This window comes from Panthera onca, chromosome D1 (assembly GCF_046562875.1).
Source record: "Panthera onca isolate mPanOnc1 chromosome D1, mPanOnc1 haplotype 2, whole genome shotgun sequence".
NCBI classification, from domain to species: Eukaryota; Metazoa; Chordata; class Mammalia; order Carnivora; family Felidae; genus Panthera; species Panthera onca.
The window spans coordinates 12,148,664-12,162,133 of NC_138348.1; the positions used below are offsets into that span (position 1 = coordinate 12,148,664).

At 38.6% G+C, this 13,470-nt stretch overlaps 1 protein-coding gene and 1 pseudogene across 1 annotated transcript; one reads left to right on the forward strand and one right to left on the reverse strand.

Annotated features, from left to right (window-relative positions):
• Positions 1–2,538: 2,538 nt before the first annotated feature.
• LOC132674979 (olfactory receptor 5B3-like) lies at positions 2,539–3,340 on the forward strand (annotated as a pseudogene).
• Positions 3,341–9,910: 6,570 nt separating this feature from the next.
• On the reverse strand, positions 9,911–10,861 carry LOC132674978 (olfactory receptor 5B3-like). Its single transcript, XM_060627452.1, has one exon. It carries the CDS (start codon positions 10,859–10,861, stop codon positions 9,911–9,913), a length of 951 nt encoding a protein of 316 aa, XP_060483435.1.
• Positions 10,862–13,470: the final 2,609 nt, after the last annotated feature.

Below are 13,470 nucleotides of genomic sequence, written 5' to 3' on the forward strand. Positions count from 1 at the left end.
TTAGCAAAGCAGAACGATGTTCCTTAAGTATCAATAAACTCCCTTCTGAAGGAAATTTTGACATGTATACTCCAGTCTCACCTCCGTAGTTTGGAAAAACATTGAAAAGATCGATTTCTGTTCTCGAATAACTCAAAATAAGCAGAGCTGCCCTACTGCTTTGCATGGATTACACTTCTCATTAAAAATGTTTACGGAATATGGATGCTTACCGTGAGCAGGAAGAGCCAATGTTGCGTAGTGGGTCTGAATCAGAATCTCAGCCGTAGAATAATGCATAAATCCTACTACAGGAGCTCTCTCAGGACATGGTCATAAGGCTCCAAGGTCTCCGAGGCAGGGAAAAATGGAGGAAGGAACATTAACGTGGTTAATTTCTGAACCTACCATGCATTCCTTCTGTGTCCTTAGAAAAATCACGGACTTTCTCCTTATTTGTAAAATAAAGATGATATGATTCCCTCTGACATAATTCAGACTTATGTCTGTAAATAACAAGCAGGGAGGGTCTGTAAAGCATCTGAGTAAGAAATTATCATTTTTAAAGTCAATCGATGTGATTTTTCTCTTGGGGTGTTTCCCCTGAATGTGGTTGCAGGCTGACAGAGAATTCCACGATAAGACTTCTGTGCACTAGCAAGTTTAACATTCACATGAATAAATGATCACCAAATGGGTTCAGCATGCAGACTGGTGCCTCTACAATGATGTCATATGGAGTCATCTTGGGATTTCATTGGCTAATGCATGGGGACATGGAAAGAATTATAGAGACACAGGGACTTCTGGGAATTTCCCCTGGGAGAACATTTCTGGCACCTCATCCCACTTTCCCAGGACAGAAGTAATTAAACTGCCTGTGGGGGCCATGCTGGTAATTTTCACTGAACACACATATTTTTGTATTACTTGTTAGTCCTTATTATTTTTGTCAGTTTATAATTATGTATTATTTTTCATGCAATAATATCCATAATCCCAGTGGGTAGTTGTAAGATTCTGTCAAATTTACGACAAGTGAGCACTAGCACCTAAAGAAATTCATGGGAACTGCTTTTGGTAAACCCATTCTCCTACCCACTGTCCCAGGCAACCTATAAACTGTTTTGTCTAAATAAATTTGCCTTGGCAAGCGTATCCTAACTGTAATTCTAAACTATGTACTCTTTGAGTCTATAATCTTTCACTTAGCATTTGAGACCCATCTCTGTTGCTACCTGTGACAAAGGGCAATATTTTTTACTGTAGAGTAGTATTTAACTGTATGGTCATTACCGATTGTTTATCCCTCTCTTCAACTGAGGTACATCTGTGTTGGTTCTAGTGTTTGGTGATTATGAATAAAGATGATCTATGAGTAGGCATTTTTCCAAAGAAGACCCATAGATGGCCAACAGACACAAGAAAAGATGTTCAACATCACTTTTCATCTGGGAAACGCAAGTCAAAACCACAATGAGCTACCACCTCACACCTGTCAGAATGGCTAAAAGTGACGACACAGAAAACAACAGGTGTTAGAGAGGATGCAGAGAAAGGGAAACCCTCTTACACTGTTGGTGGGAGGCAAACTGGCGCAGCCGCTCTGCAAAACAGTAGGGAGTTTCCTCGAAAAGTTAAAAAATAGAACTACCTTATGATTCAGCAATTGTACTACTAGTCATTTACCCAAAGATTACACAAATACGGACTCGAAGGGCCACAGGCACACCAATGTTTACAGCAGCCTTATCAACAATAGCCAAATTATGAAAAGAGCCCAAATGTCCATCGACTGGTGAATGGATAAAGAAGATGTGGCACATATATACAATAGGACATTACTCAGCCGCGTCAAAAAGAATGAAATCTTGCCATTTTCAATGATGTGGATGGAGCTAGAACGTATTAGGCTAAGCAAAATAAGTCAGAGAAAGACAAATACCATATGATTTCATTTATATGTGGAACTTAAGAAACAAAATATATGAACATAGGGGAAAAAAAGAGAGACGCAAACCATAAAACAGATTCTTAACGATAGAGAACAACCGGGGGCTGCCGGAGGGAGGTGGGTGAGGGATGGGCTGAATGGGTGATGGGTATTAAGGAGGGCACGTGTTGGGATGAGCCCTGGATGTTCTATACAAGTGACGAATCACTAAATTCTACTCCTGAAACTAATATCACACTGTAGGTGAACTAACTGGAATTTAAATAACTACTCAAAACAAAAACAAACAAGAGACATGATCTAAACCTTTACCTAACGTTTTTTCTTTCAATGAAGAAACACTCGTTTTATTTTTTATTGAAGCGTAGGTGGTACCCAATGATACACTGGTTTCAGACCTACAATATTGTGATTTGACTGTGATTTGACATTATGCTCTGCCACAACTCTAGCTCCCATCCATCACCACGCCACCCTTGTAACACTGTTTACAATACCACTGACTGTATTCCCTACGTTGTAGCTTCCTTCTCCTGGTTTATTCATTTCCTAAGTGGAAGTCTGTATCTCCCATTTCCCCTTTGCTCACTTTGCCCTTCCCCCCCATGTGTCCCCGCAGGCAACCACCGGTGTGTTCTCTGGATTTATGGGCCTGTTTCAGCTTTTTGTTTGTATGTAACCTCTCTCTGGTGGACCCCGTTTGCTTCCTAACTGTTACTACCAAGGCTGGGTTTCTCACAGAGGATAAAGTCAACTCCTCTGGTGACTGTGTTGCTCATGTGTTCTTCTGTGTGGCTTTTGCCAGTGTAGACTGTTTCTTGCTAGCGGTCTTGGCTTACCATCGGCCTGCAGCGGTACGTAAGCCCTTACATTATACCACCGCTGTGACCACCAGCTTGTGTGCTCAAATGGCAGTAGGCTGCTATGCCTGGGGTCACCCACCCTGGATTCACCTTCTGCCTCTTCTGCCATTCCAATGTGGTCCATCACTTTTTCTGTGATATCTCCCCAATCTAGGCTCCTTCCTGTTGTGAGGACTACATAAATGAGATCGTGCTTTTTATCTTAGTAGATTTCTAAGTTTGTTTTGCCCTGATAGTAATCTTGACCTCCTATCTGTTCATATTCATTGCCCTCCTGAGGATGCGCTCAGCCGACGGACAGAAGAAAGCCTTCTCCACCTGTGCCTCACACCTCACTGCAGTCACCCTCTTCTATGGAACTGTCACATTCGTGTACTTACAACCCAGTTCTAGTGATTCTACAGACAATGACCAAATGGCACCTGTGTTCTATGTAATTAGAGTCCTCATGTTGAGCCCTACTGTCTACAGTCTAAGGAATAAAGAGGTGAATAATGCTTTCAGGAAATCCACTAAGAAGATGAAGATTCCGTTCAGCCCATAGATTAATTAGAGAGATTATAAAACTGAATAGATAACCAGTTCTCTATTGTTGTGTAGCAAAATATCACAATGCCTAGTGACTTAAAACAACAGTTCATTATTTCTCATAATTCTGTGGTTGGCAGGGCAGTTCCTTTGCTGCTTCCACACAGGCTCACTCACGTCTTCTGCACAGTCAGCTGGGCTGAAAGGTTCAAGATGGCCTTACGTTTCTAACTGTTGATTCTGGTTATGCCCTACCTCTTCTCCACAGAAGGATGGACCTTTCTTTCATCCTCCAGAGGATGGACCAGCTTTCTTACATAATATTCTCATTGTAAAAATAAAACAGAATGGTTCTCAAAACACAGACTCCTAACACACGTTTCCTCTATCATATACTAATTAGTGGTATCAAAAGGTTGGCCCCAATGCAAGCATGAAGAAAGACTCCACCTCTTGAAGAAAACAGCTGCAAAGGATTTGTGCCCAGAGTTAACCTACCACAATTAGAAATTAGGCTAAAGTACTGTAACAAAGAAAGCCAAACTACAGTGGCTTAAATACAAGAGCAACTTATTCTCAACTAGTGGATGTGAATCCAGCAGGATATATATGAATTATCTGGACATGACGTGTCTTGTTCATTCTGGTCTAGGTTCAGTCCACATAGTCTCTATCTACCATCTCCCAGAATATTGAAAGTCTTTCCTCATCATAACTATTCTATCTGCAGGAAAAGAGGAAGAGATGGATTGAAGGAAAAACAATTTCTTTTCAAGAAAGTGATATAGTAGCTGTATGCAATACTTCTGAGTACATTCCATTGACAAGAATTCAGTCATAAGGCCACAAAAATGACCTGGAAAGCTAACTTCAAAATTTAATCTTTAGCTGAAAGTTAATGTACTTAGCTGAAATTCCCATACTTTTGAAGAAGAAAAGAAAGTTTTTTGAGGAAAACCAGCATCCCACCACACAACTTGTACCTGAATCTGAATGGCTAGCCTTGTCTCCAAAATTGGGTCTCTGGCTTGTGTTTGCCCTTAGTGTAAGGTCTTTTCCTAGACCTCACATTGCTTTATTAAGAGCCCTTTTCTTGACCACACCATCTAAGATAGCTTTTTATCTCTTATCGACTCTTACTTTTTTCATAATTTAAAATAAGTCTATGAAATTAATATTTTATTTGTTTGATGGCTTTTTTTGTTTCTTCCAAATCATATAAGGTATTTTATATTGATCTAAGCTGGTCGGGTTGTTTTTATTATGTTTAAAATAATGAGATGACATGATATGATGGTGTACTGGATGTGGAGTGGGAGGAAAATGGTAACCTAGCTACCTAAGCACTAGAAGGACTACTATGTGAGGTGTGACAGGCATGAAAGCAAGAAGTTTGGGTGAGAAGAGGGCATGAATTTCACTTGGGGCATACAAGACTTGAGATGCCTTTCAGATACCACAGGGAAGGTTTAGGACTGGAATCGTATAAATTTAGAGTTTTCAGCATGAGAATGAGAACATAGGTAAGAGAATGTAGGTAGAGAGAAGCTAAATGTTTTCAAGGACTGGCATCTGGAACTTTCTTAATAAAATATCACCAAGATGAGGAGCCAGTGAAGGTGTCCTGGGAACCTAGTGGTGAGAAAAGCATCAAGAGGGAACGGCTGTGTCAAAGCTGTTGGTAGGTCAAGCAATATCAACACTTAGAACTGGCAATATGTCATAGTGATATGAAGTTGGTGGATGACTTTGAGTGGTTTTGGTGGGATGGTGGGGTTACAAATCTCATAAATGTTTACTCAACAATCTATTCCATGATTATTCTTTGCTTTACATAGTTTCTAAGTATTTTCCCAACCTGAATGATGGAGGAAATGCATGTTGTCTTTTCCCAGAGCATCTAGAAAGACAGGGTCTTGAGACTTTAAACTTTGAGAAGAGAGAAGATGGGTGGAACCTAACAACATGGTGGGAACAGAGGGTTTTAGGAGAGAGCTGGCTGGGCAGAGATGTTTGACAGTAGATGATGCTTCATGAACCTGAGGATAAGTTATATCAAATTCTTACTTTGCATCAATTCATCATTCTGGGCTTCACTTCCTGTCCATTTTGTCTGAGTACCAGGTTACTGTGTATTTTGTTCTCTGGAAGAATTAAGGAGAGTGGGTGGTTTATGTCACCCTGGGAAAAACAGTGTAGAGACAGGGAGAGAGGAGGCACAAGAAGTGGTGTGGTGCTTGAAGTGAGGAACAAGTGAGACAAAGGCAAGGACTTGGAACAGGAACTGAGAGACTAAAAGAGAAGTTATGTGCACACAGTCTCTACTCACAGATGCTTCAAAAACCATTTAGGAAGGTCCTCAGCCTCCTGTTATTTCATTTACCAGTTATAGGAAAGAAGGCTGGAGGGTTTGGGGTCATTTGAGTTCCAATGGAGAGTGAACTGGGCTCTTTGGAGAAAGGACTGATGACTGGGTTGGGACCAGAATAGCACAACAGGAGCCCAGAGTGCCTTACAGTTCCAGAAAGTAAGGAGGAGTTCAGAAAACAGAAAGATTGAGCATCTCACAAGGAACCAAGAGTAAAACTGGAAGTGCCCTCAATGACCAAAGATGGAGCGATCTGAACAATAAAATAAATAATAAAGTACAAATTGTACCCCAAAGCACAAAGCACGTATATGTAACTCCACATAGATGTAAATAATAAACAAACAAAAAAATTTTTTTCCTGTAGAAAAATTCTAAATTACATGTTGAGACTTCCCCTAAGAGGTGGACAATCCACATTGATTGTGGCCTGAACTTAGTGACATGATTCTAAAGTATAGAATTTGCTGGTGGAAAACGATAGCATTATACTGAAGAACCTGGAAAACATATCTTGTTTTGGTGATTAAGGTTACTATCCCCAGTGACAAGTCACGGTAATATGTGTCCCCTGATAAGGTGTGATGACAATGGCAATTCTTATTTTTCTGAAAACCTATAATCCTGACCACACACACGAAAAAATCAGACAAACACCGATTGGAAAACCTTCTAAAAAACAAAAATTGGAAGACCTTCTACTTCTGAGCTGTTAAGGTCGTGAAAATCCAAGAAGGACTGAGACACTGTCACCAATCAAAGGAGATTAAGGAAATGGGACAATATATTCAGTGCTGCATTCTGAATCTGTAAGAGCAAAATGACATGAGTTGAAAAATAATAATCTCAATGAATTTTTTAAGTTTAGATAACAGAACTGTATCAATGTTGGTTTCTTAGTTTTGACTAATGTATTATGATAAAATAAGATGTTAACAACAGGGGAAACTGGGTGAGAGGTATAAAGGACATGTATTATATAATACCCCAGCTAATATTTTGAAAATCTAAAATCGTTTTCAAATTTCAGATATATTTAAAGTAATTATTAAGAAATGGTTCCGATGGGGCACCTGGGTGGCTCAGTCGGTTGAGCGTCCGACTTCGGCTCAGGTCATGATCTCGCGATTTGTGAGTTGGGGCCCCGCGTGGGGCTCTGTGCTGACAGCTCAGAGCCTGCAGCCTGCTTGAAATTCTTTGTCTCCCTCTCTCTCTGCCCCTCCCCTGCTCATACTCTGTCTCTGTCTCTCAAAATTAAATAAATGTTTAAAAAAAAATTTTTTAAAGAAATGGTTCCAGAAGAGAAACTATTTTCATAGACTTCAGAGCAGATACTTGTGTTGCCCCGCACAGACCCCACTAATGTCAACATATCCCTCTTAGGACATTTATGCACCGTTTTGCAAATCTTGAGAAGTTGGATGCTTTTAAAATTATAGAGATGGGAAAGGAAGATGGGTAAAAATTCCTTTGGAAGGCTTTGTTATAAAATTCAGCTCACTTCTAATTCAAATAAAATATGCACTGACCATAGATTATATTAGCATATTGAGGTAGGTTATGTTAATTGTAAAATATTGTCATGCTTACATTTTCTATGGATGTTTAGAATCATTGGGGTTGATTGAATAATCATTATTTATGAAGAAATTTTGCAAATTGAACAGTTAGGAAACTTTGCAGACTCATATTATTATGTGTTATTATAATTTATTAAAAACAATTTATTTCATGCATTTTCATTTAATGAGAAATTCCTAATAAAAAAGAATTAAAATAGTTTTATATGATCTACTTGATAATGTGGTTTTCAAAAGGTTATTTGTGCAAAAGAGTGAAATGCAAATAGTGAGTGAGAGAATATAGAAAAAAAAAAAGCAAGCACATATCCTAAAATGCCCTCAAATTCTTTTTTAAAGAATTACATAATGTATTACCAAGCTTAAATTAACAATTCAGTAAACAACAGATGCTGGCAAGGGTGTGGAGAAATGGGAACCCTCTTGCACTGCTGGTGGGAATGCAAACTGGTGCAGCCCTCTGGAAAACAGTGTGGAGGTTCCTCAAAAAATTAAAAATAGAACTACCCTATGACCCAGCAATTGTACAACTAAGAAATTATCCAAAAGACATAGGAGTGCTGATTCATAGAGGCACTTGTACCCCAATGTTTATAGCAGCACTTTCAACAATAGCCAAATTATGGAAAGAGCCTAAACGTCCATCAACTGATGAATGGATAAAGAAGATGTGGGACGTATATACAATGGAATACTACTTGGCAATGAGAAAGAATGAAATCTGGCCATTTGTAGCAACGTGGATGGAACTGGAAGGTATTATGCTAAGTGAAATAAGTCAGAGAAAGACAGATAACATATGTTTTCACTCATATGTGGAACTTGAGAAACTTAACAGAAGACCATGGGGGAAGGGAAAGGGAAAAAAATAGTTACAAACAGAGAGGGAGTGAGGCAAACTATGAGACTCTTAAATACAGAGAATAAACTGAGGGTTGATGGCGTGGGAGGAGGAAAGGGGAAAAAGGATGATGGACACTGAGGGCGCTTGGAATGAGCACTGGGTGTTGTATGTAAGTGATATATCATGGGAATCTACCCTCCAAAACCAAGAGCACACTGTATACACTGTATTTTAGCCAACTTGACAATAAATTATATTTAAAAAAGAATTACATAATGAATTATTATCTATAATTATCAGTGGCTCAAATATATTGACTTCTGGGCTCAAAGCTTAATTAATTTATTCATTAATTTAACAAATGTTTATTGAGAAATTATTATGAACAATTTAAGTATTGGGGATAACGTTGTTAATAAAGAAGATTCGCTGTCTTGTGTGGTGTATGTCCTAGCTGGACCAGTAAACAAGTAAACAAGCTAACAAACAAATAAATAGAAATTGTTGTATGGAAACCAATTTGACAATAAATTTCATATATTTCAAAAAAAAAAGAAATTGTTGAGTACTGATCAGGACTATGAAGAATAGAGCAAGTTGAGAACAGTGTCCATAGGAGGTGGGAGGGCTGTGATATGCTAATATTTAAACAAAGACCTGAGGGAAGTGAGGAAGCTTTTTGAACATCAGCAAGTATAGCAAGTACAAAGGCCCTGAGGCAGGAGGGAGGTTGGATTGTCCAGGAACAGCAGGGAACTCAGTGTGAGGGGAGAGGAGGCAGGGTATAGGAGAGGGGCAAGACATGACGTAGCTCATCTGAAACTAAAGTATCCCTGCCTGAGTGTCATTAGCCATCTCGTAGTATTTTCAGCAGGAAGATAGATAACATTATCCTTACTCAGTGCCTTTATTGTTTTACAAAACATAAGAAGAGATAAACAGAAAAATTGGAAAAATCTCTTGTAATATACAGACCGACTTTCCTTTTTCTGGCCTTTTTGCTTTTGAAAATTGCCCTGTGACAAATCTGTTTCTAACAAACACTAAAGACAGAAGTATTGATTCCTTTAAAATATTGTATGCATGTAGCTCTGAATAAAATGTGCCACAAACGTATATATTTTTATTTAAAAATTTATGTCACGTCTTACTTCATTTGGGACCTTTGTTTTGCCACCTTCAGTCATTTTTCTTCTTATTCAAGTATAATTAACATACAGTGTTATATTAGTTTCAAGTGTACAATGTAATGATTTGACAATTTTATACATTTCTCAGTGCTCCTCAAGGTAAGTGTACTCTTAATCCCCATTTTGGACTCTTGAAAAAATTTCAACTACAGAAATAAATAACGTCAGACATAAATTCATATTCTAATATTTAAATTGACTATTTTAACTTTTCTATTAAAAACTAGCCACACTACATTTAACTCCTTTAACTAATTCCCCACTCCTGTGTGCATCTGCACATATGGGATTCTTCCATATGCTTCTATTCATGGATTTTTGTGTGCCATGGTTTACATATAGAGATGCATTGTTATATGGTAAGGAAAATAATGAACATATAATTAATAAGTTTTACTACAAGCAGGGCCCCCAAATTTTAAGTTTCCCATTGGCCATCCTCATTTGGATATCATGTATTTGGACATATACTTCTTTTTCCAGATGATAGACTTTTGAACAAGAGATCGTATTGCCTCAGTAATTTAGGTGGAGTGGGGGGCATTAAAATGTGACTAACTGCATGTTGGAAATCTGAGAGGATTTACACAGATCATTGTGCATGCTATGACTTTAGTAGAAAGCCTAGAGACAGTTTTGCCTTCTCACCCACCTTCTTGAAAGCGGTTTTAACCTCCTTGTTTCTTAAGCTATAGACCAGGGGGTTCAGCATGGGAATAACCATAGTGTAGAACATGGATGCGATTTTGTCTGAGTCCATGGAATGGCTGGAGGTGGGCTGGGCGTACATAAAGATGGCTGTCCCATAGAAGATGGAGACTGTAGTGAGGTGGGAAGTGCACGTGGATAAAGCCTTCTGATAACCCTGAGTTGAGTGCATCTTCAGGATGGTGATAAATATGAGCAGGTAGGAAATCAAGATAACAAAGACAGCAAAAAAGATGTTGAAGCTTACTACCACAATAAGAATCAGTTCACTGACATGTCTATCAGAGCAAGATAGAGCCATGACAGCTGGAACATCACAGAAAAAGTGATGGATCAGATTGGACTTGCAAAATGAGAGACTGAACGTGTCCCGAATGTGGATGGAGGCATTCAAGAAACCATAGATGTAGGAACCTATCGCCAGACATGCACACACCCTTGTCGTCATGGTGGTGGTGTAATGGAGGGGTTTGCACACTGCTGCATAGCGGTCATAGGCCATTGAAGCCAACAGGTAACTCTCCACAGTGGCAAAGGCTGCAAAAAAGAACATCTGGGCAGCACATGCATTGTAGGAGATGACTTTGTCTCCCATAAGGAGCCCAGCCATAACTTTGGGAGTGACAGCTGTAGAGTAACCGAAGTCCACCAGAGACAGGTTACTGAGGAAAAAGTACATGGGAGTGTGGAGATGAGAGTCTAAGAGAATCAAAACAATCATCCCCATGTTTCCAAACAGCGTGATGAGGTAAATGAGGGTGAACATGATAAATAGAAGGATCTGTAGCTTTGGATCATTGGTTAGTCCCAGCAGGATGAATTCAGCCCCTTCTGTGTTGTTCTTCATAATGTTGTTTGGGAACCACAATATGCCCTGTAGTGATGAAAATAAAGGAAGAGAGTCATAAACAAAAAAGCAAGTGAAGTGAAATTGAAACAGATACATAGAAAGATAGATACACAGAAAGATAGATGATGGATGATAGATAGATAATCTAGATAGATATCTCAATGGTAGATTGGTAGGTAGATAGATGATAGATGTGCATTATTTCTTTACAGCAGTAATTCTTCATATTATTCAGATCTCAAGTGTGAGCTTGACAATGAAATGTAATGCATGAATTCTCTATACAGTCACACATTGCTAAAACTGAAGGAGCTTCATGGATCGAGTCTCACTTTCTAAATTTTGTAAATTTGTAAACTGAGATGTGAAGAGTAATGTCTTGATCAAGATGGCAAGTCTGAAATCAAATATATGTCATTTCAGTTCCATGGATCATTGAATGTTTATACCTGTATGTTGCTCTAGACAGAAACTACTCTAGACACTTTGTGTGTATTCATTCATTTTTTTCAACAACCCTATGGGATTGGCTAGTTCTTTATTACCCCCATTTAACTTGTGAAGCACAGAGATTAAATCATGTATTTAAGTTTACAAAATTATTACTGCCAAAGCCAAGTTTTGCACCCAAGATTGGTTCTTCAGTCCACTGGTCTTAATTTAAGTAAAATTGAACTTAACTCAATTTACACATACTCATTGACTTCATTATTCCAAACTCAGTGTTCGAGGCTTTCTACTTAAGTAACCGAGATACAAGCATAATGGATGTAGTGGGGTAACTTGAGCAGTAGGGCATGTATAGCCAGAAGAGGCAATTCTGAGGGCAAGGCACAATGTCAGGTGTAGAGCTGAGGCTCTAGGAAGTGGTGCCTATCAATCCTATCATTTACCACCCAAGAAACATTGATTCCAACGTCAGTACCAGGACCTGATTTCTTCCATACACACAGTGCAGATTGTAACGAGATCTACTCCAAGATATTGTTGAGTGATACAAATGAGATAATGCATTATAAACAAGGGGTAAAATGTTGGATGTTTAGCATGGCCTGACCAATGTTACTGTAGTATTATTTCTAGGACGGAATGATAACCTTTTTGTTTGGGAAAGGTGGGTGGTGATTTGAGGGATTCAGGTGTGGATGAGTTCTGAGGCCTTGTAGCCTCTCCTTGGTTTCCTTTTTCTCACACACTTGGTCCGCTGATTATTTTGTTCCTTCCAGTGTTCCTCAGTCTGTCCTCTGCCAGCTCAAGTTCTGTTCTAGTCATTCCAAATGAGCCATTCTTTTGCTTAATTTCTTTCTTAAAATCCATATTTTAGCAAGAGTCAAAAGAGTGTCTTTTCTTAAACTCACTCTTTCTTCCATTACTATCATCTCATAGTTGAATCACCAAGATCAAGGGTTGAAAGGTCCCAGTTTTTGACTGCCTTGAGCCTGCAGGTCTGTTTTGGTGGGGCGCTCCACGTTTTTAATTTATGTGATATGTTCTTATGTAGGAACAGTGTCTTAAATCTTTTAACTTTGAATTTGAAGCCTTTAGAAAGACATCTGTCCTCAACTAATCACTCTCTACCATGCTCTCCTGATTCTGTCACATCCTCACTCACCAAACCTAGACCCTGAGGTCATTGTGTCTGTCAAGCTTTGACAATCATAACATCTCAGAATAGGACATGTTCTACAAACAGTAAGAGCTATATGCATATACATTTCTATTCGTGCATGTGGACATATATTTATGCATGTGTTTGTATATATGTGTAAAAATGTATCATTTCATTTAAATTCACTGAGATGTTGTGAGGTCAGTGTAATTGTTATTCCCCCTTTATCTTTTGAGAGGTTATGTAAAGCTCTACAATTACATAGCTTGAATGAGGAAGATTCAAGATTCAAATGACCCTGTGACCAAGTCAAAAGCCTGTGCTTTTAGTGACCTTATCATTGGCCTCTGTAGATGTGCTAGCAATATTAATAAGGACCAGATAATGCTGGAGAGATTACAGCGGAGTACTAATCTTGTTAATTGAATTATAACACTTTGTAGTTTATAGAGAGGTTATTTCACTGTCTTCTGTTTTTTTTAACCTCCATTGACAGGACAGAGATAGTAAATAAGATGAATTTAAAAGTTACTGAATCAGGGCATCACTTAACTTTTTTGTTTGGCTGATCTTTTTAAAGAAAAGAGTTGATGTTATTCCATAGATATCACTAAACTCCCCATTGATGGAAATTTTGATACTAAAATCCCAGCCTCAGCTCACTGCTTTAGGAATAATGTTCAAATCATCTATTTCGGTGCTCAAATAACTCATAGTAGGTAGAGCACCCCATGGATTTTGCATGAATTATACTTCTTACTAAAAAAAAATATACACACAACATAGAAGCTTACTTCGCTGGCGGAAAAGAAGGGACAGGCAATCCTGAATAGTGAGTCTGAAATCAGACTTTTTGCTATGAAATAATGCATATATACTACTGGAGATGTTCTCTATCAGGTACTAGTGAAAATTCCAAGACTTCTAAGACAGGTAAAATTGGAGGAAAAATCCCAACATGGAGTCACAAACATGATCCAAGTCCTAAACCCACCCT